This window comes from Neopelma chrysocephalum, unplaced genomic scaffold (genome assembly GCF_003984885.1).
Source record: "Neopelma chrysocephalum unplaced genomic scaffold, ASM398488v2 Primary Assembly neopelma1_22b, whole genome shotgun sequence".
NCBI classification, from domain to species: domain Eukaryota; kingdom Metazoa; phylum Chordata; class Aves; order Passeriformes; family Pipridae; genus Neopelma; species Neopelma chrysocephalum.
Window position 1 is genome coordinate 7,222,199 of NW_020897690.1, and position 27,894 is coordinate 7,250,092.

At 36.9% G+C, this 27,894-nt stretch overlaps 1 protein-coding gene across 7 annotated transcripts in view; it reads left to right on the top strand.

Annotated features, from left to right (window-relative positions):
* The window catches only part of LOC113965613 (dynein heavy chain 5, axonemal-like), a 156,934-nt gene that overhangs the window by 92,655 nt on the left and 36,385 nt on the right, over window positions 1-27,894 (top strand). For 4 of the 7 annotated variants that reach the window (XM_027679275.1, XM_027679294.1, XM_027679304.1 and 1 more), the window contains 10 exons: window positions 552-719; window positions 8,446-8,664; window positions 11,174-11,350; window positions 14,697-14,891; window positions 17,717-17,872; window positions 18,144-18,326; window positions 21,247-21,417; window positions 21,902-22,280; window positions 23,384-23,655; window positions 25,536-25,700. In XM_027679275.1, coding sequence (XP_027535076.1) covers window positions 552-719; window positions 8,446-8,664; window positions 11,174-11,350; window positions 14,697-14,891; window positions 17,717-17,872; window positions 18,144-18,326; window positions 21,247-21,417; window positions 21,902-22,280; window positions 23,384-23,655; window positions 25,536-25,700 — 2,085 coding nt within the window. Of the gene's footprint in view, window positions 1-551; window positions 720-8,445; window positions 8,665-11,173; window positions 11,351-14,696; window positions 14,892-17,716; window positions 17,873-18,143; window positions 18,327-18,733; window positions 18,895-21,246; window positions 21,418-21,685; window positions 21,753-21,901; window positions 22,281-23,383; window positions 23,656-25,535; window positions 25,701-27,894 lie in introns of those variants that run through there. The other 3 variants (XM_027679284.1, XM_027679317.1, XM_027679327.1) reach the window with 3 other exon arrangements.

Sequence of the window (27,894 nt, forward strand, 5' to 3'; positions counted from 1 at the left end):
TGACTCCCTTAGCCGTGTTCACATCAGTGCCTGTCTGATGCCATGGTGAGCTTGTTCCTGGAACTAGGCTAGAAATAAATTAGTCGGTAGTTCACTGACTTATGTTTCTGTCATTATGGTATTATGATATGCTAATATGGTAGCTTCCAAACTAGGTCACTGATCATTGGTGATTGGTATTAAAGATGGGGCAAGAACATCGGGGTGAGGGGGAAGGGAAAGAAGGTACAGTGTTGTAGCAACAGTAACTTAGATCACCTTAAATTGTCATGGAACTATGGGTATAAGTAATGTCTGTAAATCTTATGGGTCAAATGGGAATATTAAATGGCAACTCAAGTCAATCTGATGCAATGGAAGTGGTACTTATTTTCCAAGTTCACAGAAAACTACTAATCTGACCTTTATGAGTGAAAGACAACAGTGTTGTTCTGTTAATTTATTCTGTAAGAAGTGATAGCCCCATGACTTCAAAAATAAAAATGTTTCTGTGAAGCAGACCTAATTGTAAAATCCATTTGAAAAAATAATTTTTCCTTTCCATTGACTAGGACTCAATTACAGGAGAAACTGTGGAGCTTTTAGAGCCTTATTTGGATATGGAGGATTATAATCTTGAGACTGCTAAAAAAGTGTGTGGAAATGTAGCAGGTCTTTGCTCATGGACACAAGCAATGGCTTACTTCTATGGTATTAATAAAGAAGTTCTTCCTCTTAAGGTATTTCTTGTTGCTTATTTTATTTTTTTTTGAGGGATAAATTCAGTTGAGAGGAAAAAAGGTTGTATTATTTTGGCTAAAAAAGGTCATGAGTTATGAGAGATTCTTGTTTCTTCACATCCAGTTATGAAGTCAAGTATACACAGCTTAAGTATGTCCAGCCAACTTTTTCCTCTTACACAGCTACCCTCTGGTAAATTTGTTACTTGTGTGAACACAGTCATTTTTCAATGGATTCTTTATAGAACCTGGCTAGCTGTAAGTGGGAGATAACAATACCCTCACTGCTCATGACTTGGTGCCAGACACTGACTTCAAGAAAACTTCTCAGTCCTGCTGGCCTGGGAAGGAACCTACTCACTGTGGTCATGGTAGAATCTGCGAGAGGAGAGACCATCCTGGCACAGAACTATTCTTTAGTGAATTTAGCTGGAATTCATCTCTCTAAAAAAATTTTGGAGTTTCAAACTGCGACATTCAAGAATACATAGATAATAAAGTAAGTAGTCACTGGGCACAGAATTCTGTTGTAACACTGAATTATAGTAAAAGGGATCAGCTACTGCTATCTGCATTCCTACAGATAGCTTTATTGTCTTGGAAATGTTTCATTTATGAGCATATTGACAAAAAGGGCTTTGAATATTTATATAATGATTTATAATCATTGCTTCTACAGGGATTTTTATGGCTCTTTTCTGAAGAAGTACGTTCAATCAGTTATGCTTCTGCTATACTTATGTTCAGTTTCTTATTGAATAAGCCACTGTGTCAATGGTATATTCAAAACTCTTGGCATAATCTTTTAGTATACCTAGACACATCTGATTCAAATTCGTTAAAAGCATATTTTTTTTATTCAAGTAACTGATAGAGAAGGCTATATGTCTGTGATATGTAAGTAGCTATTCCCTTTTCAAATAATGGGATGTTCACTAATGAAAACAGAATTTGAAATCTTGCTATTGAGAGCTATAAAAGAGAGCAAGACGTAGGGGAAATAGTGGCTTTGTATGCAAATGCAACTCTGAAAGCTGAAAAAGTGCTCTTGAGGTTTTTATTTGAATATATATGACTTTAGGACTACATATAAATTTAACTTTGTGTTCAAGTATTTGCATTCTTGTCACACGGTAGCTGATAAAAACCGAAACATACATTTCTTGGAAAAGTGATGCCTATTGTCAGGTATAACAACAGTTACAAATATTTTAAAAACTGAATATGATAGAGGGAGGGAGAAAGTGTTTGAAGTATGCAGGAGATATTGCAGGAAGCGGTGGAGTGATGCTAAGAAAATAATTGAAAGTAAATGTACAATTAAACTGCATAAAGTATTGGCACAGGGTGATTCACCCAGGTTTACTGAATGAATTAATCAAGCTGCTTTATCCTAATGGCTGTTCTAGGTTATAAATCCCCTTCAACACCTGCAAAATAGAACCAATATATTTTTAAATTGCATCTTAGGTGAGACTCAGCGCCTTGTTTGCCTTAAATATGACAACTTGTAAAAACTAATTGATAGTGACTTATATTTTAGTAAATATAGTGTGCAAAAATTAACTCACTCCTAGGAATGGATACTGAGATTCTTTAGATATGTGGCTTGCAGCCCAAGGGTCATTAGCTAGAATCAAATACAGAAAGTATAACCAAATGCTGCCTGCAAATACAATGCTGTGTAGTTGTTTATCATACAGTGGTCACTGTGTGTGTGTGACTATCCCATACACCTTCAGCACGAAGGTGAGCCTCTCTAGCTTGCTACCTAGTAAAAAGCCTGCTGGATTAACCTGAGAATTTTGAGACAGCATCTGCTATTTATCCATCAGTGGAAGAGTATAACAGCAGAATGGAGAAGCCCTGACTTTTGCTGTGATTCTGTTAGCCCCCAATTAAAATACTGTGTATAGGAGTATAATTTTCCTTAGAGATGTGTCCTGTGATTTTAATTAAGTTTTCCTTAGGCCTGTTATGATGATCAAGGGAAATTTGTCTACAGTTTATAAATTATGTTTGATATTGAGGATTCTCCCTGTCAAACTCAGTTTTAAATATGAGACTTTATTACCTTTTCTGCTTTCACTTGTCTCCATGCTGAACTAAAAACCATAGCAGGCAATAACAGGAAATTTGCACCTGAGGAAGAGGTAATAGTCAAGGAGTGTTGAAATTTGATAGTTGTCTGTTTAAATAAGTGTGTCCTTGTCAAGGTGATGCCCACTGGGCAGGAAAGCAAGCATACAACTCTGAATTCAAGGCCCACAATAACTGTGGAATGAACATATACTCTGGGGGGTGAAGGAGAGTATTAGATCACCTAACAAAACAGAATGAAGTCAGGACACGTAACTGAACAGAAAAGTTCGGAAAAATACAGAAAGTCTTTCAGTGACTAGTAGAGACTGTGAAAAGCGGGTAAGAGACATGATCTCTGTGCCTTTCAAAGGTTATTTTAGTTCCAAAGAATGGTCAGTGGTATCAAAGAAAATTAGGTTAAGATTTATTAATGTCGCTCTGCAGGGATCTGTTTGCATGTGTACATATGTAGGGGTTTTTTTGTTTGTTTGTTTATTTCATTGGTTAGTTGGTTGGGTGGTTTTTTTGTATTAATGAGGTGAAAACGTTGATTTTGGAATGTCTGCAAAACCTGTTTATGCGTTTGCCTCTTTACAATGTTTCCCTTAATAATGGTGGATATAAGTGTATCGTGATATTGAATCTCTGAGAAAGCTGATATAAAACCAGTGGAGTGTCTATAAAAAAAATCTGCAGCAATCTAAGACAGAGCATTTTAGAGATTGTGTAGCATGCACGTGGCATGCTGCCTTTATATAATAAAGAAATCATGTCACGCTCCCTGTGAGATGGTAAACAAAGGAGTTTATTCAAACAACGCGCGCCTTTTTATACCTTGATCCCACGTGACTCTTAACCAATAGGAGTGCCTGTTTCTGTGCATGTCCCCTAGCTTCGGTGCCTACCTGTTGCACCTCGGGACATGTTCCCTACAAGATTGCATTTCCATCAAGAGCTTTCAGCCAGATGCCATGTGCCCAGAACAGGACTGAAGCAAAAGGCAAAGATGATGGCTCAGCACATCCCGTGAGGCTCAGGAGCAAAATGACAGAGTCCAAGTGCAAGAAGCCTTCTGGCCTAGTCCAGTAGCAGTGAGTGCTCAACGGACTGTAAGAACAATGAACTTGAAAAGCTAAAATTCTTTAAACAAGAGAAGTGCTCGGAAAACTCCAAATCTTCCTTACCTGTAGTGAACTCTAAAGTTTTGGCCACTTTTTTTTTTAATGGATTCTCTCAGTAACATTTCCTGAATTTACTGAGCAGCAGCTGCTCTTCAGAGTGATTTGAGGTTGGTCTGGGCATTCAGTTCAAGAGCAGGTATAGAATTAAATGGTACAAGGCTTTTTTTTTTTTTGAGAAGTCATTTTTATTGAACTGCCTTCTTGGATCAGGGTCTGATATGCTCAGTACTTTGCAAAATTGAGTTTGCAATGAATCACAGAGAAACTTAACGGCTATGTCAATACTTATAAATTAAATAGTACTAGTGAATTGTTCCAGGCATTGGAAAGTGATCATCCTCCCTGTTAAATTGTTATAATGATCCCTAGTGTGAATTTGGTCTTGGCTAAGCAGCATTTTCTCAGCAATCTCTGGGCACCTTTCAGGAGCTAGCCTGCCCCAAGGGCCATTTCCACAAGGCTATTTGCATGCAATCGTGCTGTTTTAGAGACTAGGAGAGCTTAAAGTGACCTATTTTATGCTAGTTAACCTCAGTGCCAGAGAAAGGTCCTGGACATGTTTCATTTAAGTCTACAGCATGACTCTAATTGCATGTTTATTTGTTCTGGTTTTATGTGGAACACAAAAAGGTTAAAAGTTGCAGGATCACCTTACCACCCGCTATGAAGTCCTCTCTGAGGACAACTTGGAAGAAGGAAAAACAGCTGTTTAACTATTTAGTCTGTGGCAGAGGTAGTCTCCGTATTTGCCCCACGCAGACTGATGCAGAGAGCAGGTAGAGACACTGGCTGGAGCAGAGAATTGTCTGTCTGGTTCCCCAAAATGCCAATGGCAAGGAAAGGCCAAATCTGCTGCTTTCACAAGAGCCTAGGCATGTTCTAATATAGCCCCATCTCTCTGGGAGTGCAGGTAAGAATGTCGATCTCATGGCTCAAATCCTCATGATTCATTCACATAAAATCCATTTATTCAGGCTTTCATACTGGATCCAACTGAAACAAATTGTGAATCCTTGCTTTGCTCTGTGACTCAGAGGGTTGAAATGAAGGGTGTGAAGCTTGTTCACATAGCAATGCCACTAAAATTAGAAAGGCTGCAGTGGTTCTTTGTGGTTGGGAAATACATTTCCTTCCTGCCTTCTATTGGCTGGAATTCTTTGCATGAAGCTGCTTGCATCCATAATAGTCTTCTTGTGCAGAAGATTCTTTTTGGCAGCAGAACTTACCTCCTGCTCTCATGGCAAAGCCCTACGCAGGAAGCTGCCAGCCAAACTGCCAGTGATGTCAATACAAAAGCTGTGTTTGTACCCATATAAATTTGAAAAGTCGAGTTTGAAAAAAAAACCAACATAGGGAGAGAGCAAATAGTGATGATTTCAAAGGGTAATATGAAACAAGTAGTCTTTCTGCCTTTGGGAATCACATAGGTTGGTCATCCTGCTATATTATCTGTCATTCTTGTGCAACCAACCATTATTCATCACATATGATTAAGTAACCTACAAATCAAACTAATACCAAAATGTCTCATACTTTGTTATGGTTACCCTAAAATTGGCTAAGAACTTTGGTTAAATTGTCTGTAAAATAGTTTCTTATTATAAGTCATCTTCTAGAGAACCTGTAAAGTCTTAAGTAAATAATTTTTGTGGGTTTTTTTCATTTTATAATATGATATATTTTTTCTTTGTGTTCATCTGGAATATTTTTTCATTGTCCCTACATCTTCAAGGCTGATAGCCTTTTAAGAGCTTTTAAGAATGGGGAAATCTATTTTAGCAATCTTTTTCACATTTCTGGATAGTTTATTGCTGCACAGAAGTCTGCTTTTCATATTTACAAGACATCATTGCTCATTTATATTGGGAATTCACATGCTCATCTTTTTCCATTGAAGTTCACATCCTGCTGTGATAAATGTCAAGGTAAAATATGAATACACACAGCCAGGTGTAAGTTCTCTGCTGTTCCAGCTGTTCTCCCTAGATTGTTCTTCCTGACCCTCCAAGGATCTTGTTCTCTGTGTAACCTCACTATCTGTCAGCTGGGGCTGAAACAATAGGTCATAACATTGTTTAACTCCCATTTTTAATAATGGCCCATCTTCGTGAACGAAGATTTGGGGAAAGGTCTTTTACCTTTCCAGCCTGCGCAATGGATTTTTTAGGTGAGACACAGCCTGCGCTGAACTGAGCCCACCCTTTAATCCTAAGGTTCATCTGCCGGGGCCAAGCAAGCTTGGACAATGGCAGTGAGGTCCTCAGGACGTAGGTTTGTTTAGAGTGTCCTTCTCATAGATGGATGGCCACACAGGGCTAACGACCTCCATCAGGCCAGGAGACCGGGATTTGAACCCGTGGTCGCAGCAGTGAGAGTCCTGCACGCTAACCACTAGGCCACTAGGGGTCTCACTCCCATTTTTAGCCCTCAGAGAATTTGAGAATGCTCTGCAGTGGGGAAGGTGGCAGGGAGGAGATAGAAGAGGGCTAGTGCAGGGATCTCACTAAGAAAGACCTGACACCAGATGGCTTAGTGAGGTAACTGCTTTAATAAGGCAGAATAATAAGAGGAGTTTATAATAGATTGAATGACCAAAAGAGAGAGTTTTCTCTCCATGGACAGGATCTGCTCTGCTCAGGATGCCATGGGAAAAACTATCCAGACTCTGTCTGATGCTGCTAGGTGCCCAGCATCTGAAGGGATGTAAAGTTTACTCGCTATCTATGTTCGCCTTCTTCTCCTGAACCTTTTTAAAGCAGTTATCTTATTAAGCCATTTGTCGTTGGGCCTTTCCTATTAAGATCCAGAAAGAGCCCTACACTGTGTGTCTCTCTCTCTGTTTTACCTCACCTTTCTCACCTCTCTCCTGGTGCAGGACACAGTAACAGTACATCAATTCCTCAAAACTCCTTTGCTGTTTAAACTTTTCCTGATAGTCCAAGATTCACTAAAAAATAACACTAGTGGTTCTGAAATCTGCTTAGCTGGATTTGAACAAGACTCACTGATTTAACAGTATTTATCTCTAGGAGATGCTCTTTAATGTGCTCTTTGATAAACAGTGAAGAAAAAATATTTCAGCATTCTTACATAATGGAAATTTTGTGAACAGCCATTTTACTGGTTTATCTCGGTTCTGAAATATCTTTTTATCTCTAGGATCTGTAAACAGACAAGGTGGCTACAGTAAAGTGAAATTGTGCTGACAGTGCTATTCTCTAGCATATACTACCTACATATACTTAGATTACTAATATATATACACATAGGTACGTGTCATTTACCTGTATCCAATATACATGTGTACAACATACATGTACATAGATATTGGTAATCTACTTCATGATTAGTACATGTGCACTTCTCTAATTCTCTGCCCACAGATCCATCTTTTGAAATACACCAGATTTAATGCTGCTTCTTTTGCTATGCCTAGATCTCAAAATCTGATCTTGGCTTCTGTCTTTTTTTTTTCTTTTTTCCCCAATGCAAAGCAAGAAGAATCTGCTGATTTTAGCATATTTTGATAAGAATTAGATCTATATTTTTAGTTAAGATTTTATGTGAAAACTCAACCCGTGGTTCTACTGTTCACTAAGAGTCATCCCAGAGATGCCTTGTACTGTTACTCTTTAAGTGTCATGTAATGTCAGTGTCAAATTTCATATTTGTAATAAAACAGTTTTTACAGATTCTTGGTTTCCATCTTCATAACTCTTATAGAAGAAAAAAAATAGAAATAAGATACATGATATTTAAACAAGTTTTTAAAATATTCAGAGTAAATGGAAGCAACCTTTATCTGTAAGTGTGAATTTCATAAATACTTTGTCAGGCTCTAATCCTTTGCAAACATATATATGGAAATACATTCTAAGTTCACAGAATATTGTTTCCCTGCTGTTAGGAATATAAAAGTTAAGAGGCCACATTTAAATGACTGGTAACTCATCATGCAAATTTATATGGAGATGTGAGAAAAGTCTCTAGAGTTTTACTTTCCAGAGAAGCAAAAAATGCATTTGTTATATATTTGTTGTAGAAGTAATTGATGGAAAAAGAGAGGAGAAGAGTGCTTTTTGTTATCAATATTATTATTTTATAATCAATGAGAACAATCTTAATTTTCTTTTGCACTGAGAATATATTACAAAAGACATTGCATAGGTTGCCTCATGTATCTAGTATACAGCTATTTCAAGTGTGTTGTGATTTAAAATCATTGGTCATTGTGTGATCAATAGATGATTCTGAAAATATTATTGAAATATTTTAAGGTTGCCTTGAATAACTTCACTGCTATGCTTTTCTTCCAGAAGTAAAAAGAAAAAAAATTCTGTCATTATAAACATGCATAATTTTTAAATGTACCCAATGCAGTACAATATGTGCCATTAAATGAATGTCATTTGCTCTTGCCAAATAATAGGAATTAACTACTCTTTATTTCTAAACGTGTGTAGGCAAATTTAGCCTTGCAAGAGGGAAGACTTGCAGCTGCCCAAATGGAACTGAATAGTGCACAAATCCAGCTGGATGAGAAGCAAATGGAACTGGATGAGGTACAAGCCATGTATGATGCTGCTGTGAAAGAGAAGCAGGCCTTGCTTGATGATGCTGAGGCGTGCAGAAGGAAGATGAACAATGCCACAGCTCTGATTGAAGGATTAGGGGGAGAAAAGGTAGGTTTCCACACAAAGTAGGTGGGCAGTTTTGAGAATATTTCATAATGATCATTAACAGTGCTCAAGAAATTCAAGGCATGGTGACATCTTGATATCATACAACACTTTTTTAGTTATGTGTATGGTTGTTTTGCTTGAAGTTAGTGTATCTAACACAATTTCTTGTGTTAATTCTTCTGTATGAAGATTTATGTCATATCATATGACTCATATTAGGATAAAGTTCAGATTTAAAGCCAAGGAGCCAAATTCCTTTTAGCTTTAGTAAGAAAAGGAATTAGGCTTAACCTAAATAATTGCCCTAATATATTTATAAGAAGCATTACTCTCTTTTTCTCACCAAGTATACAAGCATACAAATTTGAAGCTTGACTAATTTTCTGACTTATAATTGAAGTTCAAACTTCTACTGGAGCCTTTTACAGAATTATGGGCTGATTGTTATCCTCTGCACTGAGCTAGAAATTTACCTTTCCTATGCAGATTTTTCTGGCTTCAGCCTGAAGGTTTTCAGAGGAAGCAGGATACTCTTTTTTCCTCTCTGATTATTTGCTTTGTTAATTCCTTGGTTGATTTCACACAAAGTCAAAATTGATAAGAGGCTTGACTTCAACCACTGCATCCTGCAAGGCTAGGACTTCATGATTTGTTTGCATAGCTGCACTTCAAAGTATATCAGTCAAAAATGTTAAATGCTTTATCATATTTTTTAGTGAATTTCTAAATCTAAGAGCAACACCAAAATAGGAAATTACAGTGCTTTATTGTGGGTTTTCTGAAGCCTTGAGATATGAGGTCTTGTTATTCCACTCTCCTTTTGAAAATTCAGACAAAAAGTTTAAAGACTATATATGACACTTGGAGCACTGGGCTAAACTCACACTGGGTTAAGTGTGTATTTTCTAAATTTGAAACATATAGGTCCTGACCAAGATTGCATGCTGAGTGATTGTAATGGAACAGAAACCTGGAGAGAAAGGGAAAAGCAAAAAATATTAATTTTTATTTTCTAAATGTATTAAAAATAATATTCATGAAATCACTGAATTGTGGAATAATTGAGATTGGAAGGGACCTCTGGAGATCATATAACCCAACACATACACCCTCACCCTCCACTCAAAGCAAGGTTAAGTAGATCAGGTTGTTCAAGGCATTGTTCAGTTGGGTTTTGAATATTTCCAAAGATTCCACAACTTCCATTGGCAACCTATTCCAGTTCTTGACCACTTCACGTAAAAAAGGGATATTTTATGTGTTTAATTCGAGTTTCTTGTGTTCCAATTTGTGTCCCTTGCCCCTTGTCTTTTCACAGAGTACCACTGAAAAGAGTTTGGTATCTTCCTCTTTACACCCTCTCATCGGGTATTTGTACACATAGGTAAAATCCCCCCTGCCCCGTCTGTTTTCAAGGCTAAACAATCTCAATTCTCTCAGCCAAGGCTGCCCCCTAACTTTACATCTCTGACTGGTTCTTTCTTGTCTGCAAGTCTGAGGTTCAGCCAACTGCCTTTCCCTCATTACATCCTCAGTTAGCTGTGCTCAGAACTTTTTTCAATGCCATCGTTAAAACTTTCAGGATTGCTTGTATCTTGCTGTGTTGTCCTATCAGAAGATATCAGGTGACTGAAGTTCCCCGAGTAGACCAGGGCCTGTGAACGCAAGGTTTCTTCCCATTGTTTGGAAAAGGCTTTTCTTACTTCTTGCTAATCACACAGTCTGTAACAGGCACACACACATCACCCACATTGGTCTGCCCTCTGATGCTAACCCATAAGCTCTCAACTGGCATGTTGTCCGTCCTTGAATCTCAGATGCAGAATTCCATGCATTGCAGCAGCTCTCTCATGTGAAAGAAAACTCCTCGCCTTCCCAGCCTGTCCTTCCTAATAAGCCTTTATGCAGCTGCTGCAGCTCTCCAATTGTGGAAGTCTTCCCACCATCTCCCCATGGTCCCCATGACATCATGGCTCTGCAACCACATGCAGAATCCTTGCACATGCTGTGCAAATTCATGTACAAGCACTTCAGAGAGGTGCACAGCTGTGCTAATTTCATATAAACAGTATGAAAGCTGTCCCCATTGTTCTGTCTGATAGGCACTTCTTTGTTTATGTGGATATGCTTAGGGTGGTCCTCCATTAGCACTGTTTTATTGATAACAAGGTCCCTACTGTTTATACCACCCCACACATTTTGTTTGCCAACCTGGTGCTCCTCTTCTTCACATGACTGTTGGTCATCCTGTCCCTCCCACTTCATTCCTCCTTTAAAGTACTTACTGGTTCGGCCAACTTATTGGCAAAGATGATTTTTCTCCACTAGGCCAGGTGGTTGCCATCACTCCCAAGCAAACTTCTAGTTCTGAAAATAATGATTTAAAGTCAAAAATACTCTTGGTTCAAAGAAAAATTATTTACCAGAAAGAGGTAAATTCTTAAGTTAGATTGTTCCCATTAGTTTTGTGTCTGCTTAAGCTAACTTCTTTATAATATTTTACGTGCAGCTTCGATGGACAGCAAGCAGCAAAAACTTTCAAAATCAAATTATTGATTTGGTGGGGAATGTTCTTCTGGCCACTGGATTTCTCTCTTACTCTGGACCTTTCAATCAGGAGTACAGGAATTTGCTGCTCCACTTGTGGAAGAAAGAAATGGACAACAAGAAGATTCCATACAGTAATGTAAGTGTTCATGCTCTGTCCTGACTTTACTCTTTGCCTTGCAAGAGAAATAATATGCAAGCATTTCATTCCACAAATGTACATAATTGGAAAGATTATATGCAGGCTGTAATATTCCATCAAATTTTTAATAAATAAAAAATCTGAACTTGTCAACTAACGGAGCTGGTAAACCAATATGTTCGAAGTTCCTCTTTATACTGTCAGATATTGCAAGATTGATGTGTAGACCATTGCTATGACAAATCTAAGAGATGCTGTCTGAGGTCAGCTGCCCTGGGAGGAAATTGGATAATATGGGAAACAAAGTGAAATTTGTCAGCTTAGAATACCTTTTCATAAGAGGAAACATTACCTCTGCACCTCTGTGCATTGTCAATAAATACCCTCCTGCCATACCCTCTGCCATGTACCCACATCATTTACTTTAGTTTAATTTGAAGTATCTTGTGGAAATTATTAACTTAAAACTTGGCTTGGTTTATACCACTTCAGCTTGCTCCAGCCCAAGCTTTTAAATCCCATGTACATTTGCCACCAGTGAGGCTGTTCCAGTGAGTCTCACATTACAGCATCTCCTCAACTGGCCTGTGTCTGTGTGGACAGGGGTGGTCTAAAATGCAGAAGCTAGGGTCCCATCAAGCAGCTTCAGTTCCCTGCCTCTTCATATACTACATTTATCAAAGTGAGCAACCTGCATGCTGGTACTATTATACAGGGCAGGATCCTTTACATGAATCTTATTCTTTCCTTTTACCACTCTCTTTCTCAGGAGTGCCAGACCTGGCAGCTGTTCTGGTGCACAGGCTTTGCTCATGGCCGGCAGCAGACTTGTTCCTATTCCATGACTTTCAGGAGGTCTGCCTAATGTTCTTCCCTGCACCTGGCAGACATACTCATGCTGAATGCAGAATTTAGGCCATAATAATCAAAACTATCTTTCTGAGTAATTTATGTTGTCTTCCACTTGATTTTGTGAATACTTGTGTACGTTTTCTTCAGCAGTTAAACACTGGAGAAATAGTTCAGGGACTCTCACTCTCAGTATGAGAGTTGAGGCATTTAGCTTAAATGGCTCCTGTTCTCAGCTGTCAAAGCTTTTGACAGAGCAGGTGCTGCTGAAAAGTGCTGTGAGCTAGTGAGCAACCTGTGCACAGCTGTGGCTGTATCATTGTGAAGCAGTTAAAAGTAGATCACTGATGCCTCTTCTTTTCAGGTTTTGTGAGATTTGGCACTTAAAACCTCTATTAAGGAGACCTCTTTGCTGTGAGAGGTTTGTTCACCTAATAGAAGTTACTTGTGAATCTCTTTTTTATTATTTTTTAGGTTAGGTGGTGCATAATGTTTCTTGTAATGCTGATTAACCTTGACCTGACAGAGTGAAGCTCGCAGTCTGGCCCAATTTATGCTATGAATTACAAAGATGAATTATTCTTACTTGCCCAGCAAAGCTCTTTGAAAGCTCCTGATTATAAAAAATATGTAAGGCCAAGATGGATTTATTAATAAAGTACTAGGAACAGTGCAGTTTCAGGCAAGCTTCTTTACCAGTGTTGTATGGGAGTTATCCTACATACATTCACCCAAGGGAGGCTCTTTCTCAAATTCACTGTACAAAATGTTCTTAAAAGCTACTTACCTTGGGGAATATCTGTCAAGATTCTTCCATTTGAGGATAATAAACTGGATGTATAGTGTCCTTAGAAAGCAAGACATAAAGAAGTAAAATTCTGCCTCTATGAAGGTGTTCTGACCACATTACTACTTAGCTGCATCCCTGAAAATTTGAGGAATACTTTCTGATGGTTTCTGTGTTGCTTTCCCCCCACACCCTCTTCCCTCCCCATATGTCTGGGTTACATGGAGAATGCCATAATTAACGAATTTCAAAACATAATTACCATTCTGTTTAGATAGTTCCCATTAAAGACAGAATTATGATTTCACTGATAGTGGGTGGAAGAGAGTTTTAATTTTTTCGAGTGAATTAACTACTCACGAAAGGCAGCATATGGGCCTTTCTTGATACTTCACACCACAGGAAAGATAGCAGCTTTGCAGTTCAAGCAAAAGGCTTGACATCTGCCTTGACATCACAGATTAACTGACCATATGAGTGATTTAGGGGTAACAATTTAAAAAGACCAATTTAAAATCAGTTATCTATCTGTATAGTTAGACATTTAAATTAGCTAAGTTTCAGAGTTGCAGGGTGACTGATACTTCTTGCTGCGATAAGAAAAAATTTAAAGCTGTTAAGATGCTACTCATCTGCTTAAGGAGCTAAATATGGTTATAGATTCCAATTGCTGAAAAATTTGGCTATTAAATGCTTTACTGTCCTTTGCACAAATGGAAATTGGATTCCTAAAATTTCTCCATCTTCTGAGAATGGTTTGTGTTGCTTCATTCAGAGTCTTCACTAATTATAGAAGTAAAAAAATCAAAGGGTTAAAAAGGCTTTGGAGTCTTGCAGCCACTGGTATCAGTAACTCCCATGATTGTATCACAAGTCTCACAGTATTTGAAGTTTTGCTTTAGGCTTCAGATGCTGAATTTTGTGATTTTTGCAGGACTTGCAGGCTTTTTCTTTCTTTCATGTCTTTCTTTCAAACATGTATGTTTGTACAGAAGCTTACAAATAGGAATCCTTGAATGAAAAATGTAAGGAGCAAATAAAAAAAACCCTTCAACTTTATTCTTTTTAAACTCTCAATCCTTAGTAAGGTACTTTTCTAAATTGGAGAGCTCGGTTTGTTATTTTAAGCACTGTTTTCTTCACATACACATTTTTGAGAGGCCAGTCACTTTTCATAGTGAATAAAATAAAACAGGTTAGTTGACATGCACAAATCAAACTTTAGGAGAATATGTAAACTTTGAAGGGTTTTGACTTAGCAACAATAACCTTCCATGATAGTTCATGGTTATTGATCCTTAGTACATCTCCTCTTTCTTCTATTAGTCTCCCACAAGCCATCCTGTATTCATATACACACTTTCCAGCAGGTGGAAGTTCTTGTGAGCAAGATGATGCTTCCTCTCCACCTAGCGGGAAAAGAGTTTGCTAATACCAAAATCAGTTTGTCATTAGATATTGAACTGGCTTCAGAGTTTTTCTGAAACTCTTTGATGCACATCAAAGTCTCAACAGAATTCACTTTCATTATTGCTCAACTGCAATGATTTAGCCACTGAACTTTAAAGAAAAGAAATAGTAAGCAATAACTACCAAATGCACTCTATCACGCATTATGATCAGAATAAGAAGAAAAAACATCCATCAGATATTTTAGTATAACTCCTCTATGTGGTACTAATTTTGTAATTACATATTTTCTATTAGAACTTGAATCTTACTGATATGCTTGTTGACAATGCTACTGTGGGTGAATGGAACCTCCAGGGTCTTCCGAACGATGACCTCTCAATTCAGAATGGCATTATTGTCACAAAAGCATCTGGATATCCTTTGCTGATTGATCCACAGGGTCAAGGAAAGATGTGGATTAAAAATAAGGAAAGGAATAATGGACTTCAGGTAAATAGTTCATTTACAAATTTTTTTTATTTGTGTGTCATTTCACATCATATGATGCATGTTTATGGTATACAGTTAGGCAGAAATTAAAACAAGAGTGACATAGAATCTTTAATCAATATCAGGGTGAAATGGCTTGGAAAGATACGTTATGCCATATCTATTTTTATGATGAATCTTTTAATTGCATGCCACAATCAAAGAGAAACAAAGAGGGAAATAAAAGACTTGCAAATATGGACCAGACAGGATCAGGGAGTTGGTGCTGCTTGGTGATAATATTTTAGGGTAAACATTTTAAGAGGAAAATAGGGAAAAAAAAAGGGAGGAATTGAAAAAGAATGGTAGACTGAATTAAGATGGAAATCTAGTGATCTTTGAAGCATATCAAATGCAGAGTCCAAATTTAGACTGCATCTTGATTAAATGCATGTGATAAAAATATTTATTGCTTAATTTATCCCCCTTCCTTACTTTCTATCTAGCAGTGTATCCTGTTTGGAATCTGGGTCTTCTATTTAATTTAAAATTGTCTTTTTTTTCTCCCTTCTAATCAGTCGACTCTCCATGCTTTGTTACACCAGTAAGGATAAGATGGGTTATGATAAAAATCTAAACACATAATATATTTTCAGGCCAGATGGAGCATGACACTAAAGAGTGAGTTGATAATACAGCAAGTCTGTCTACAATTGTAGATTATCACATGAATACCATGGTATACTCTCTTCACTCTAAATGAGAGTGATGGATGAGAAAAAGAAACAGAATGGATGTAAGTATGGTGACATCCACAGAGCTGATGACACCATGGTGATGTCATTAGCTAAAACCTTAACTTTCTAAAGCTTGATCTAGATCTGCTTTTCCTAGAACTGTTAAAAAAGGCCAAAAATTCAATTCCACACCAAATCCAGTTTCCGCTGAGTTGAATATGCTCAAAAATTGGTGTACAAACATTGGTAGAAACAGCAAGTACTGTCTAAGAAACAGAAAAATAATGTACAACATTCAAAGATCTTGGAAAAATGGATGTCTTTACTAAAAATATGATTACAAGCTCCTCTGAAATGTATGACTGGTATTCAGAGAAGTGTTTAGGCATTTTGTGAGTATGTGAAATCTACTGTCTTACAGTAGATAACATGGCTTCCTCTAAATTACATCAGACCTTATTTTGGCTGCCAAATATTGGATCAAGAAAGGCCAGTGTAAGTAACCAACAGGTAACAATAGAGAGAAAATTGCATCTTATATTCCACCTGCCTTGAGACTTGCATCTCCTACTCAGGATTTCAGAGAGCTGCCAGTCTGAGCTCAGGAGTGGCAACAGTGAATCTCCTTCAGTTAGGGACCTGCACTGACTCTTTTTGTCCCACTGGAGAGCCTTTTCCCCAGTAATTCTAGTGTCCTTCAAGCTGCAATTTCCTATTCCCTTCCTTGAGGAGCACTGAGTGCCCTCCAAGGGGCTGCACTTGCCATATGCATCCTGAAGAAGGGGACTGTGAACACACAGGTTCCATTCCATTCTCTGGTCCGGTAATTGCATAAGGATCTTACATCATGTACTCACCGAAGCAGGGACTAGGAGATGTAGATTAAAATACAACTTCCTCTCTTCCCACTATTCACACACTGCAAGTGACATTTGACAGATGAACCAGAGAAAAATGTCTACCAGGCTTGCCTTGTGTTCAGTATGTGTGAATATCCAGCATATGAAATTTGTGAATCCCAGCGGGGCTTAACTACTGAGCTGCTGAGGACTCTCAAAATTTACAGGGCTTTGAATACACACATATGTGGCCTCTAAATGCAGAGGAAGCTTTTACTTATGAAAATGCAGTCAGTTATGGGATTTTAGACTTCCTGGCTCGGGTGTCAGCTGTGTTATAAGAATCCAAGTTCTTCCCCATAAAGTCCAGAAGGAACAGGGTTATATCAAGACTGTAAACATCCAAGTGTTTAGATTATGGCTTTACATCTGGGATGTTCTAATTTGCTATGGTCTTGTTAGGGTTATGTTGTTGGTCACACATACATTAGCTTTACCCCTCTTTAATTTGCAGTAAAATATAGGCAACAGGCTGTTCTGGCAGGTACATGTATGGGTATATTATAACTTTGCTACATTATAACAAAGCAAAAAGTTCAGAGTGGTGGAACATAGTATTAGTTTTTAAATAATATACTGGTTTAAGACTGTTTAATGTGGCTGTAGATGTTTTAAGTATGCTTTTTTTTTAAAGAGCATTGCCTGCAAGACAAGGATTTATTTTAAAAACATGTCTGCCCTAATTTTTTTTTCTAGTAAAAAATCCACCCCAAATCCATGGCTTAAAAGATGCCTGGAAAGGCTGTTAAATTCTCATCTCAAAGACTTATGTTAAATATATTAAGTTTAAATAAATGAAAAGGAGTCTATGTGATTTTTAGCAATTTTAAGACTGGTAGAACTGAATTGGAAATTCAACATCTGATGGCATAGCAGACCTCCTATGTAACACTGGTTCCCTGTCTGAACCTCATAAATGTTTCCCTACTTAACATTAGTGTTCTAAGCATAAATGCATTAATATTTAAAAGGTATTAAGATATTACAGTGATTAGATAGATATGCAGATAAATAAGTAAGTAGATAACAACAAAGAAATGTTAAGTTCAAAGCAAAACTTCATTTCAGCGCAGGCAAGTGTTGGTCCCTAAAATGTAATCATTTGTGTAGATATCCCAGGATGAGTATAATTTTTTAAAGTTTCAGTAGATTTTATGCTGATTTCTATGTGTTTGCAAATGCATGCTGTATTGTGAATCAACCTTCCTAGGTTACAGCTATGAACCACAAGTTCTTCAGAAGTCACATAGAAGACTGCTTGTCCCTTGGCCGACCTTTGTTAATTGAAGATATTGGAGAGGAACTTGATCCTGCTCTAGATAACGTCTTGGAAAAAAATTTCATAAAATCGGGTTCAGCACTCAAAGTAAGATGAATTGTAAACATGAAATTAAAACCCAATAGGACAGGTGCTGGGTATCAGGTAGTCTGAATACCGATAAGATTCAGACCTTTACAGCACTTAGAAAATAAGCAGTGAACTCATGGGGTTGTTTGAAGGATTTTTTTACCCATTAAGCAGAAAGTTTAAAAAGTGTAAATTAAAATGTAAAAAAAGGATTTCATAAATTTTTCATTGGATAACTTTTTTTTCTGAATTCAGCTTTTGAAAATTGAGTAATATGTTCTGTTTTCAGGTGAAAGTAGGTGACAAGGAGGTAGATCTGATGAATGGGTTTACCCTCTATATGACAACAAAATTGGCCAATCCTGTCTATACTCCAGAAATCAGTGCAAAAACAACTGTGATTGACTTTACTGTTACTATGAAAGGGTTGGAAGATCAGCTCCTTGGCCGTGTCATCCTCACAGAAAAACAGGTATCTAATAGCTTGCGGTATCTGTATAGATGGAGGGCTTGTTCAATGTCTGCGCTATGAGTGCATATATATTCAACATTGTGGTTGAAATCAAATGCAAGAACAAAATTTTGAATGAAGGTTTAAGGGCTGTGCATTTGCTGAAAGATGATGTGGAGATGTTTTTTAATTGAACGGAGGAACCTAAACATTTATTTTAGGATCTGGCCTTGGAAAGAGAAGAAAGAAAGTTATTCATTAAAAATACATCACAAGCATGTACATGACATACATAAAATATCTTTATTCCTTCATATATAGCAAGGGCTTCTTGTTGCATCAGAAATCTCTTTTATTTCTGAATTCCTTTTTAAACTTCATTTGAATTACATGAAAAAATGCTTATGAACTTGAACTATTTTTGCCAGCCAGGCTCTAGTGTGCAAGGAGATAAAAGATTCTTAAGGAGCCCTGAACACTGACTTGACTATGCTCTTACTGAAATTTGCATTGATTATGTGGGAGTAAATATAAGGAAGAAAATCCTCTCTCAGGTGAGAGGAAAAAAACCTAAGGTTTGGATTAGCAGAGCTGCTGCTTTCAGTGAGTAGCTCAGGTAGGCTTGCTCATGCAAGAGCAATTCCCTACTTTAAGGGAATTCATTCCATCATCTTTGACTTCCCAAAGCATGTTCTAACCAGTGTGCTTTAGTGTTGCTGTCATTTTCTCCAGCCAACACCCTTCCACTTTGCTCAAATGAGCATTTGCTGAAGTAAGGACTGAAATTTAAGTGCTCATCCTTCAGTCTGACAGTCAAAACCAGAGGCTGAAAAGTCATTGCTATGCACAAACTTCCTGTGAATTGTTCCAATGAAAAATGGAAAAACTATAACAGCAGGTACTGGGGAAAAAGCTGTGCATTAGCGGGGTGGGACAAATGCTATGGATGCAAAAATTTTAGTCTTTACTCCAGTAGATGTATGTTTATGTAAGCAAAATTGAACAACAACTACTTACCTCTGATGGGACAGAGAGGTCTAAATCAAGATAAAAGTTAAATAAATCTCTAATGACCTACATTTACAACTCCTATCTCCACACAGAGATACCGTTGCTCTGTAGTTTTGGGTTTTCTCCTGGACAGAACTACTAGAGAATTCATATTGAATGTATGTAGCCACACCTAGACTGCATTTTGGGTCAAAAATATAGTCACTGAAAAATATTGATCCAGTGCTTTACATCAGTTAAAGAGCGCTGCAAAGGTACCTGATTAGTATCAGCACCACTTGCTGCACAGGGTCATGGTTGCAGCTGATCAACATTTATTAAACTTCTCCCTTTAGCAGATATGAAGACATCATGGTTGTTGTGTCTCTTCTGTCTCAATAAAAGATGAACATCATGGTGTAGATAGCCAGAGCCAATGGGATTGTGATAAATTTAGTTCAAAGAAAAAACAGAATATGAACAAAGATTCTGAAGAACAGGTTTTATATTACAGAGAGACAACTTTATGATGGAGCTAAAGTAACAGATTAAAGGAACTAAGACATTCTTAAAGATCAGTAGCGATCAATGAAATATGATCCAAGAAATGTTTATTTTTCTCGGCTTTATAGGTTGCTCCTGTGACTATATGAAAAAAATTGTTATCAGCATCTTTTTATACTTTGATAATGAAGTTGCTGCCGCTATTTGTGTTCAGAAGAGGTATTTTTTATGTTTCAGATGTGGTTATGAAATTCTCTTGCAAACAAGACTTGCATCTGGTATATTTGCTAATTCCAAAAGATACCTTTTACAGGCTTACAAATTGAATGGGTAGAGTGTCTATTATTAAACAAAACATGTCCTTACATGGAATTTAAGCATGTGCTTAAGTGCATGTTTGAGTGTTCTGTAGAACTATTCCTTTTGTGTAGTTCGAATCTTTTATTTTACATTAATGGCATAGAAGAAGAAGTAAATGCAGAAAATTTGAAGCTGAATGACTGATACTTAAGTCATTCTTCTCTTTTTGGAATGCAGTTACTTGTAGCTTGCATAGAAGCTACATTCTATGGCCCTAGACCATATTTCAAACAGGTTTCCAAATCAGAAGTTTGTGAAACTAAAGAAATTTGTCACTTTGAAATATGGGAGAACCCCTCCCCTACTGTATAACTCTGTACATCTCCTTTTCTCTCTAACTTGGCATGTTGACAAGAATGAGAATAAACTGATGCTATGGCTGTAGGTAGACTATTATTAACTACCCATTTCTTACAGAAGGTTGACTTGATTGATTAAATAAAGACAACCAGCAAGAGTATCCCTGAACTGTGTTGGACTGTGCAGTATAGATGCCTTATTTCACTTGGCATTGTGTTGACTTGTATGTCATTGTTCCTTTGTCATTGTCTGTCTTGTAGAAATGGCACAAAAATTCCATATGACATAAATAATATTTGAAACATTTCCTATTTTATAAGCAGTAAAGGATGGTATCTTTCAAAATCACAGGATCGTAGAAATTAGAAATGGAAAAGGTCATCCAGTCAACTCGCCTCACACTGTAAAATCCATCCATACAATGCATGTCGTTGGTCTGATCCTATTTTAAGTACTTAAATGTAATGTGGCTTTTGTCACTTCCCATTGGAAACTGGCTTTAGTGCTTTTTGCATCTTACTGTGAGGAAGCTTTTCTTGGTAAATCTGATGTTTTCATTCCCCAGTATACTGCATTAATCAAATAAATACAGTGTACATATAAATTAATTTGGTATATATGTATTCAGTATACATATAAATTGCTTTACTACAGAAATATTTTGTAATATTTATGTATTTCACAGAAAAGGCAACAAAAACTCCAACCTGACATGCATGAAATCGTATTTTCTTTATAAGGAATCTTTCTTTGAATTAAATATTCTAAGGAAATTTTCTGAATACAGGAACTGGAGGCAGAAAGAATCAAACTGATGGAACAAGTGACATCTAACAAGAGGAAAATGCAGGAGCTTGAAGATAATCTACTCTGCCGTCTAACCAGTACGGAAGGCTCATTGGTTGAAGATGAGTCTCTAATAGAAGTCCTAAAGATCACTAAAACAACAGCAGAAGAGGTGAATTTATAATGCACTGTAATTGTAATTTATATATTATATGTAGGCAGATTTTTGTTCTTGTTTGGTATTTTTTGTTTTGGTTTGGTTATTCGTTTGGAGGGTTTTTTTGTTTTGGATTGGTTTTTTTGTTTTAGTTTTTTTTTTTCGTTCAGAGACACTATGTAACATCTGACTTCTTAACAAATAAGTAGTGGAAGCACTGTAATTTTTCTACATAAAATGTTACAAAATTAAACTGTTACTTGGATACTGTTTTATATTCCAGGCATATTTTGCAGGTATAAGTTCGAATCAATTCCCATTGTGCTAAGTGTTGTAACAAAAGAAGGCACAATGTCTTTGTTGAAACACTGACAGAGGGAAGCAAAGCTCAACTGAAAATACTATTGTGGTTTTAATCAAGACCTTTTCTTTTTGCCTGTGCAGTATAAACTACAAGTGACACAACTTAATCTTCATGGTCTTTTTCATTAATTTTAAGGTCAGCGAAAAAATAAGCATAGCAATGCAAACCGAGATGAAAATCAATACTGCACGTGAAGAGTATCGTCCTGTTGCAGGTCGTGGTAGCATCCTTTATTTCCTAATTGTGGAAATGAGCTCGGTTAATGTCATGTACCAAACATCCTTACGGCAGTTCCTTGGCATTTTTGACCTATCAGTGGAAAGATCTCGGAAATCTCAGATCACAGCAAAAAGGGTAATATATATAATCGAGCATCTCACCTATGAAGTCTTCAAGTACACAGTTCGAGGGCTGTATGAAAATCACAGATTCCTGTTTACATTGCTTCTGGCACTGACGATTGACTTGCAGGCCAAGAAAATTTCACACGCTGAGTTTGAGACATTGATAAAAGGTAATTTCTTGAAAAATGTTCTTGTTCACACATGCTTGCTAATGATAGTGCTTGCCTTAACAATATATCTCATGAATCTACTGGTTTTTAACTGGGGAATGAAAGCATATATAGCCTAAGAAGGAATTAAGAGACAAATTTTCCAAAACAAGAGCACTATAGATAATTTGTTATAAAAATAATGTTTAGATGAGGATTATTGTAATTGCTTTACACTGCAAAACAGGAAAAAAAGTCCATTACTTTGTGAGAGAATCTACTGCCTCTTTTTCATCTGCCTCTTTTTCAAGTTGTCACATACCTATGTCTGAGATTGTAGACAATAAGCAAAAGCTCTCTTGATGGCTGATGAGCAATCACGTGAATGCATGAGGACTTTGTACCATGGTTATGTATCAGTATAAAAAAAGGGAAGTCTGTTACATGTTGTAAAACACTGTTATATTGTATTACATTGTGCCACCATGTATGTCAGTACTTAGACACAATGACAAAGAAAAATTTTAGTAAGGTTTATAAAATTGGATAGGGGTTGACCCCACGGTCTCCAAGATATGATAAGTGCAATCTGGTACAAAGATAAGTACAGTCAGGTACTTGGCATCTGAATATCTCAGTTTGTTTGGCAAACACTGATTTACTGTTCAGCTGTGGCTCAGCTGTGTTGGAGGTGCAAACGGGCATGACGCTGAGTGGTGGTTGAGCTAAAAGGCTGTTGAAGTTGCACAGTCCTGGAAATGAATGCACTATGTGCTTTCTTATTTTTTAGACTCAGAGAAGGGAGACTCTGCTAACCATAGGTCCTTTCTACATCTGGTCTGAAGACTTGGGTTTGAGTATCATTTTAGGTCGTCAAGTTTTATTCCAACTCTACAGATGCAGAAGGAGCAGCACAAAAATTACCAGGATATCAGCTTTGGGAGGAACTGAGGCCAGTTCTCCAATGGGTCTTTGTTAAATGATTCTTCCATGCAAATTCTAGGCTTCTAAGTCCTGATTTACATGGATTTGTACTCCATAAATTATATAAATAAGTATTTTTTATTACTTGTAATTTTTTCTGTTTAACAGTGTTTTCCTCTACAATACGTTTCACTTTGCAGGAGGTGCCAGTTTGGATATGAATTCTGTGGAACCAAAACCAAAAAAGTGGATCCTTGACATGACATGGCTCAATCTCGTGCAGTTATCTAATTTGTACCCTTTCAATCAACTTCTGGTGCAAATTGTTAAGAACGAGAAGTCTTGGAAAGCTTGGTTTGATGAAGAAGCACCTGAAAAAGCTGTTATTCCTGATGGCTATGACAACTTATTGGATCAATTCCGTAAGCTGCTCCTTGTCCGTAGCTGGTGCCCAGATCATACTGTTGCCCAAGTAAGATATGCTTTTGTACAATAGTTATGCCATGTGGCATCTCCTGTAGAACTGCTAGTTCCAAACTTACATTCTCTGAATTTGTTATCATAGTATTTGTTGCAGAGTGAGCTATTTTGAAAAATCAGATATTGAAATCCTTGTAATAAATACGTGTGAAAATGCTAATTTATTTAATTGCATGAATTGGAAAGCAGAACATGAAATAAATTGTGTTGAAGCTGTAAGAATACAATTGTGTTTCTGTGGCTCTCCTAAAGTCAAGTCATGAAACCTGTAAAGCAGTTGCATTCATCTGGTGAATCAAAAGATACATCCCTGTTTTTTTTCACAGAAGAATTGGAAAGAGAACAGTTCACTTTCATGACAGGTGCACTAAAATAGCAGATAAACTGTTTACTTCCTGTCCATACGGAGGAAGTAATAATTAAGACGGTCTCATGGCAAATATCCTAAAAGAAACTACAATAGACTAGCAGTTTCTCCACAGTCTGTGATGTTTGGAGTTTTCTTCTCTAGGAAGGTGTAAAAGAGATATATGAGCCTATGAGTATCCTCTTTTCACTTTTTTTTTTTGTTTTTGTTTGTTTGTTTGTCTGTCTTTATACTGTAAAGTAATACTTTTCCTTTCCTGCATATCTCAACTTTACATGTTGCATGCTGTGATAGCATCCATGTTGTTTTTAGGGGACATCATTTTTTCATGGACCTCTTTTTCAACAAGACTCCCTCCATCCTTTTTCCTTTTCTGTTCTGCAACCGGTAAGCAGTAGAGAAGTATGGGATCTCCATCTGCCACAATTTAAACAGAGCAAAATAATAAAGCTATACTGCTTATTTATCTTACTGTCTTGCACAACCATCTTTGAGAAATACTGTCTAGGAACAATGGTTGCAAAAAATGTTATTATTTTATTTTTTGAGGAAAGAGGGAATGTTTTTGTCACTATCTCCTTTATCTCTTCTTTCCCTACTGTGTTTTCCCAAGTATTATAAATTTTACCTGCCTTTGCTAGGACAGAAGTTACACTTAATAGTGTATGACTAAGTTATTTTTTTCTGCAGTTGATGTTTTCCTCAGTCCACCTTGTTCCTTGGTGTTTCTCTCCATCATACATGCCTCTGAATCAGTGCTAGTCATTGCATAGCTAGGAAATCACGTCAGTCAAAAAAGAATTTCATACTCCAGGGTAGCTTTAGAAGTTCTTTTAGAACATGTCTTAGAAAAGAAGAAAATAGAGGCATAGGGAAGTTTTGACCTTTAAGGATAAAGTCTTAGCTGTGTTTATGTTTTGTAGAAAGAGATATTCAGTGTAAGAGACTTGAATTGGATAACCATTGGACAGGAGAATTTTTTTGAAGTTCCAACAAATATATGGCAGATAGTAACTGGGTCAGATGAGAGATCTGTCTAATCCACTATGCTGTAGAGGCAGTGTCAGCAATACGTGCTTAGAGGAGCTAAGAATGGAACTGGTATAGAGAAACTCTTTTGTTTGGCTGCCCACCAAGTTTTAGCAGTCAGTAATTTAGGGGCAATATCTGGACTGTCCTCAGAGCCAACAGTGGATCTATTCTGCATAGATTTTTCTTGTTCTTTAGAAAAAAAAGCATTTAGCATCCTCTAGCAACAATATTCACAGGATGGCTGGTGTGTGAGCAGAATTCTTTCTTTTCTTTCTTTGAAGTTTGCTATCTGAGAATTTCAGTGGTTGCCTCCTGTGGACTGTAACTTCTGTTACAGCAAAGTTGAAAATGAAAGTTTAGAAAGTCATTGCCTTCCAATGTAGGTATTGGTAAATTCCACATCAATGATTAATGCTAAATTAAAAAAAGTAAAGGTATATATATTTCTGGTACCTACTTTTTTTATTTTTCAGGCTCGACACTACATTGCAGAATCTCTTGGAGGAAAATATGCAGAAGGATTTATTCTTGAAATGGAAGCAATGTGGACAGAAAGTGACTGTCGAACACCTTTGACATGCCTTTTATCAGTGGGATCTGACCCCACTGAAAGTATAGAACGTCTTGCAAAATCAAAGGTATCCTCTAAACTGAGTTGTCTGAAGCTGATAAAGAGAATTTTAACTGTCCTTTGCACTAGAAATGATATTTCCACATTTCATACAAGTTCAAATGATGATGTTTGTATTCATACTAGTGTTCAATGAAAGTTAATTTTTGACCAGTAGCCAAAATGCAATTACTAGGAAATGGAAATATTGCAGTCTTGCTTTTTGCAGTTGTTTGATTCCAGTGAGTCCTCCATCTTTATCCAGCAGATTATGATAGTCCATTACTTAGGAAAAGTACTGAGCTGTGAAAACAAAACAATATTTGTGGTTTACATTGTGTTGCATTCACTGTAGGAGCTGAGAGCAAGAACAATCACAGGAAGATACAGAAAAAAAATCATAAATATGGTGACAAGAGAAATTAACTTGAAGACCCTACCATTCAATCTGTTCACTTGATGGAGACAGTTAACATTTCTTACAGCACAGCATCACTTTAAGACACTCTGTGCTTTGTTTTATGGTTCACAGCATAGATGAATGTAAAATTTTCCCAAGAACAAGTTATTTACAGTAGATTTCCATAAATTTTCCTCCTTGTTAGAATGCATCTTCATTTAATGGTGCAGGATTTTGGTATACACTAAGTAAGACATTCTTGCAAAAGAACACCCATAAATCTCTTTAGCTTATTAATTAGAATTTGTAGATGCTTGTTCTCTCTGAAAATCAGGACTCTTATTTGTCTGTCTGTGTTGAAGACAGACAGTTATGTTCTAACTCTCATTTAAGTGTTTAGATTTAGGAATCTTTATTCTGAAGCTGTTAATCTCATCCCCCAAAACTGCGCAGACAGACAGCCACAAATACACAAATATAGGGAGGGACAAAAATGGCAGTTGGGTGAGCAGGATTTTTAGGCTTATTGGAAGCAATGCATTGTAAAAATGCATCACAAAAAATTCTATTTTCAAAACCATTTTGACTTTGTAGAATATTTGAAATTAACTACAAGAATATTTATAGACTAGAAATGGCAAATTTTTTTTAGTTGTTTTTCAATTCCAAGTAAACACATTAGATGGCCATGTTTGGATTCATGTTTTCATGGCATATGGTATGAATACAAATGGAGTGTCACCTTTGTGATGATGTTTTCATTTACCTATCTGGTTCTTCAACATATGTATCCTGTGAAATGGACTTCTAGATGGGTACTCCAGTAGGAGTTAGTTTCTGTAATCAATAAAGAGAAAGACTGACTCAGTTGAAAGCAATTCAGAGCATACAACTGGAACTTAACTCTGACTTGCATTGAGAAGTTGAGTATTTTTATCCCATTGGCCATGTAAGGGGACGGCGAACACTAATCTCCTAACAAGTCAGCCAGTCACTTATAGCCACTCTTGCAAGGAGTGGAATAGAATGCTTTCCTATTCTGTCATATCTTAAGCAAGACCTTAGCCTGTCTGGGGAAGTGCTGGTAGGTAGAAGGTGCTCTGTGATTGTGATTGTTAAAATACAGAAGTTTTTGCTGTCAATCCAAAAGTATATTGCAGTGGACAGTCTTAATAAGTTTTCATGCTTTAAGGAAATGTGCATAGAATAAATAGAAAGTGAGATTGCAAAAGAGCTAAAGGGATTGCCTTGTTTATTCACACATGGTTTATGAGCAAGACAACATCAGCTAAGCTGTCATAACCTGACATTCAACTATAATGTCAACTGTGAATGTAAAGTCAACCACAATGTTTAACTGTAGAGTTCTTGCCTCATCTCTTGAAGTAAAGATCTAATCCCACAACATATAGAAACCTTTCAAGTTTACAAAAACCATCCAAATTCTGCAGATCAAACTACAGACACAGATATTTTTAAAAATAAAAATGTATATTAAAGTATCCTATTCACCAGGGGACTGTTGTTGTTTGTTGTTTTTCTTCTTAATGATAAAAATCTTCCAAAATACATGCTGGGCCTACTTTTCAAGGATTTCCTTTTTACAGGCATGATTTGTAGTCTTAAAATTGATTTTCAGTACTGATGGTACCTCTAAGTATAATATTAACAATATAAATCAATTATCTGCAGTTGGAAATGTTGAAATTTGTGTCCAGAAATTACTTTTCACTCTAAAATTTAGTTGTTCAGATGGCCTTCTCCCCCAAAAATGGAAACAGTATCTGTGACTACTGAGCTACATAACCTTTTTATAACCCAA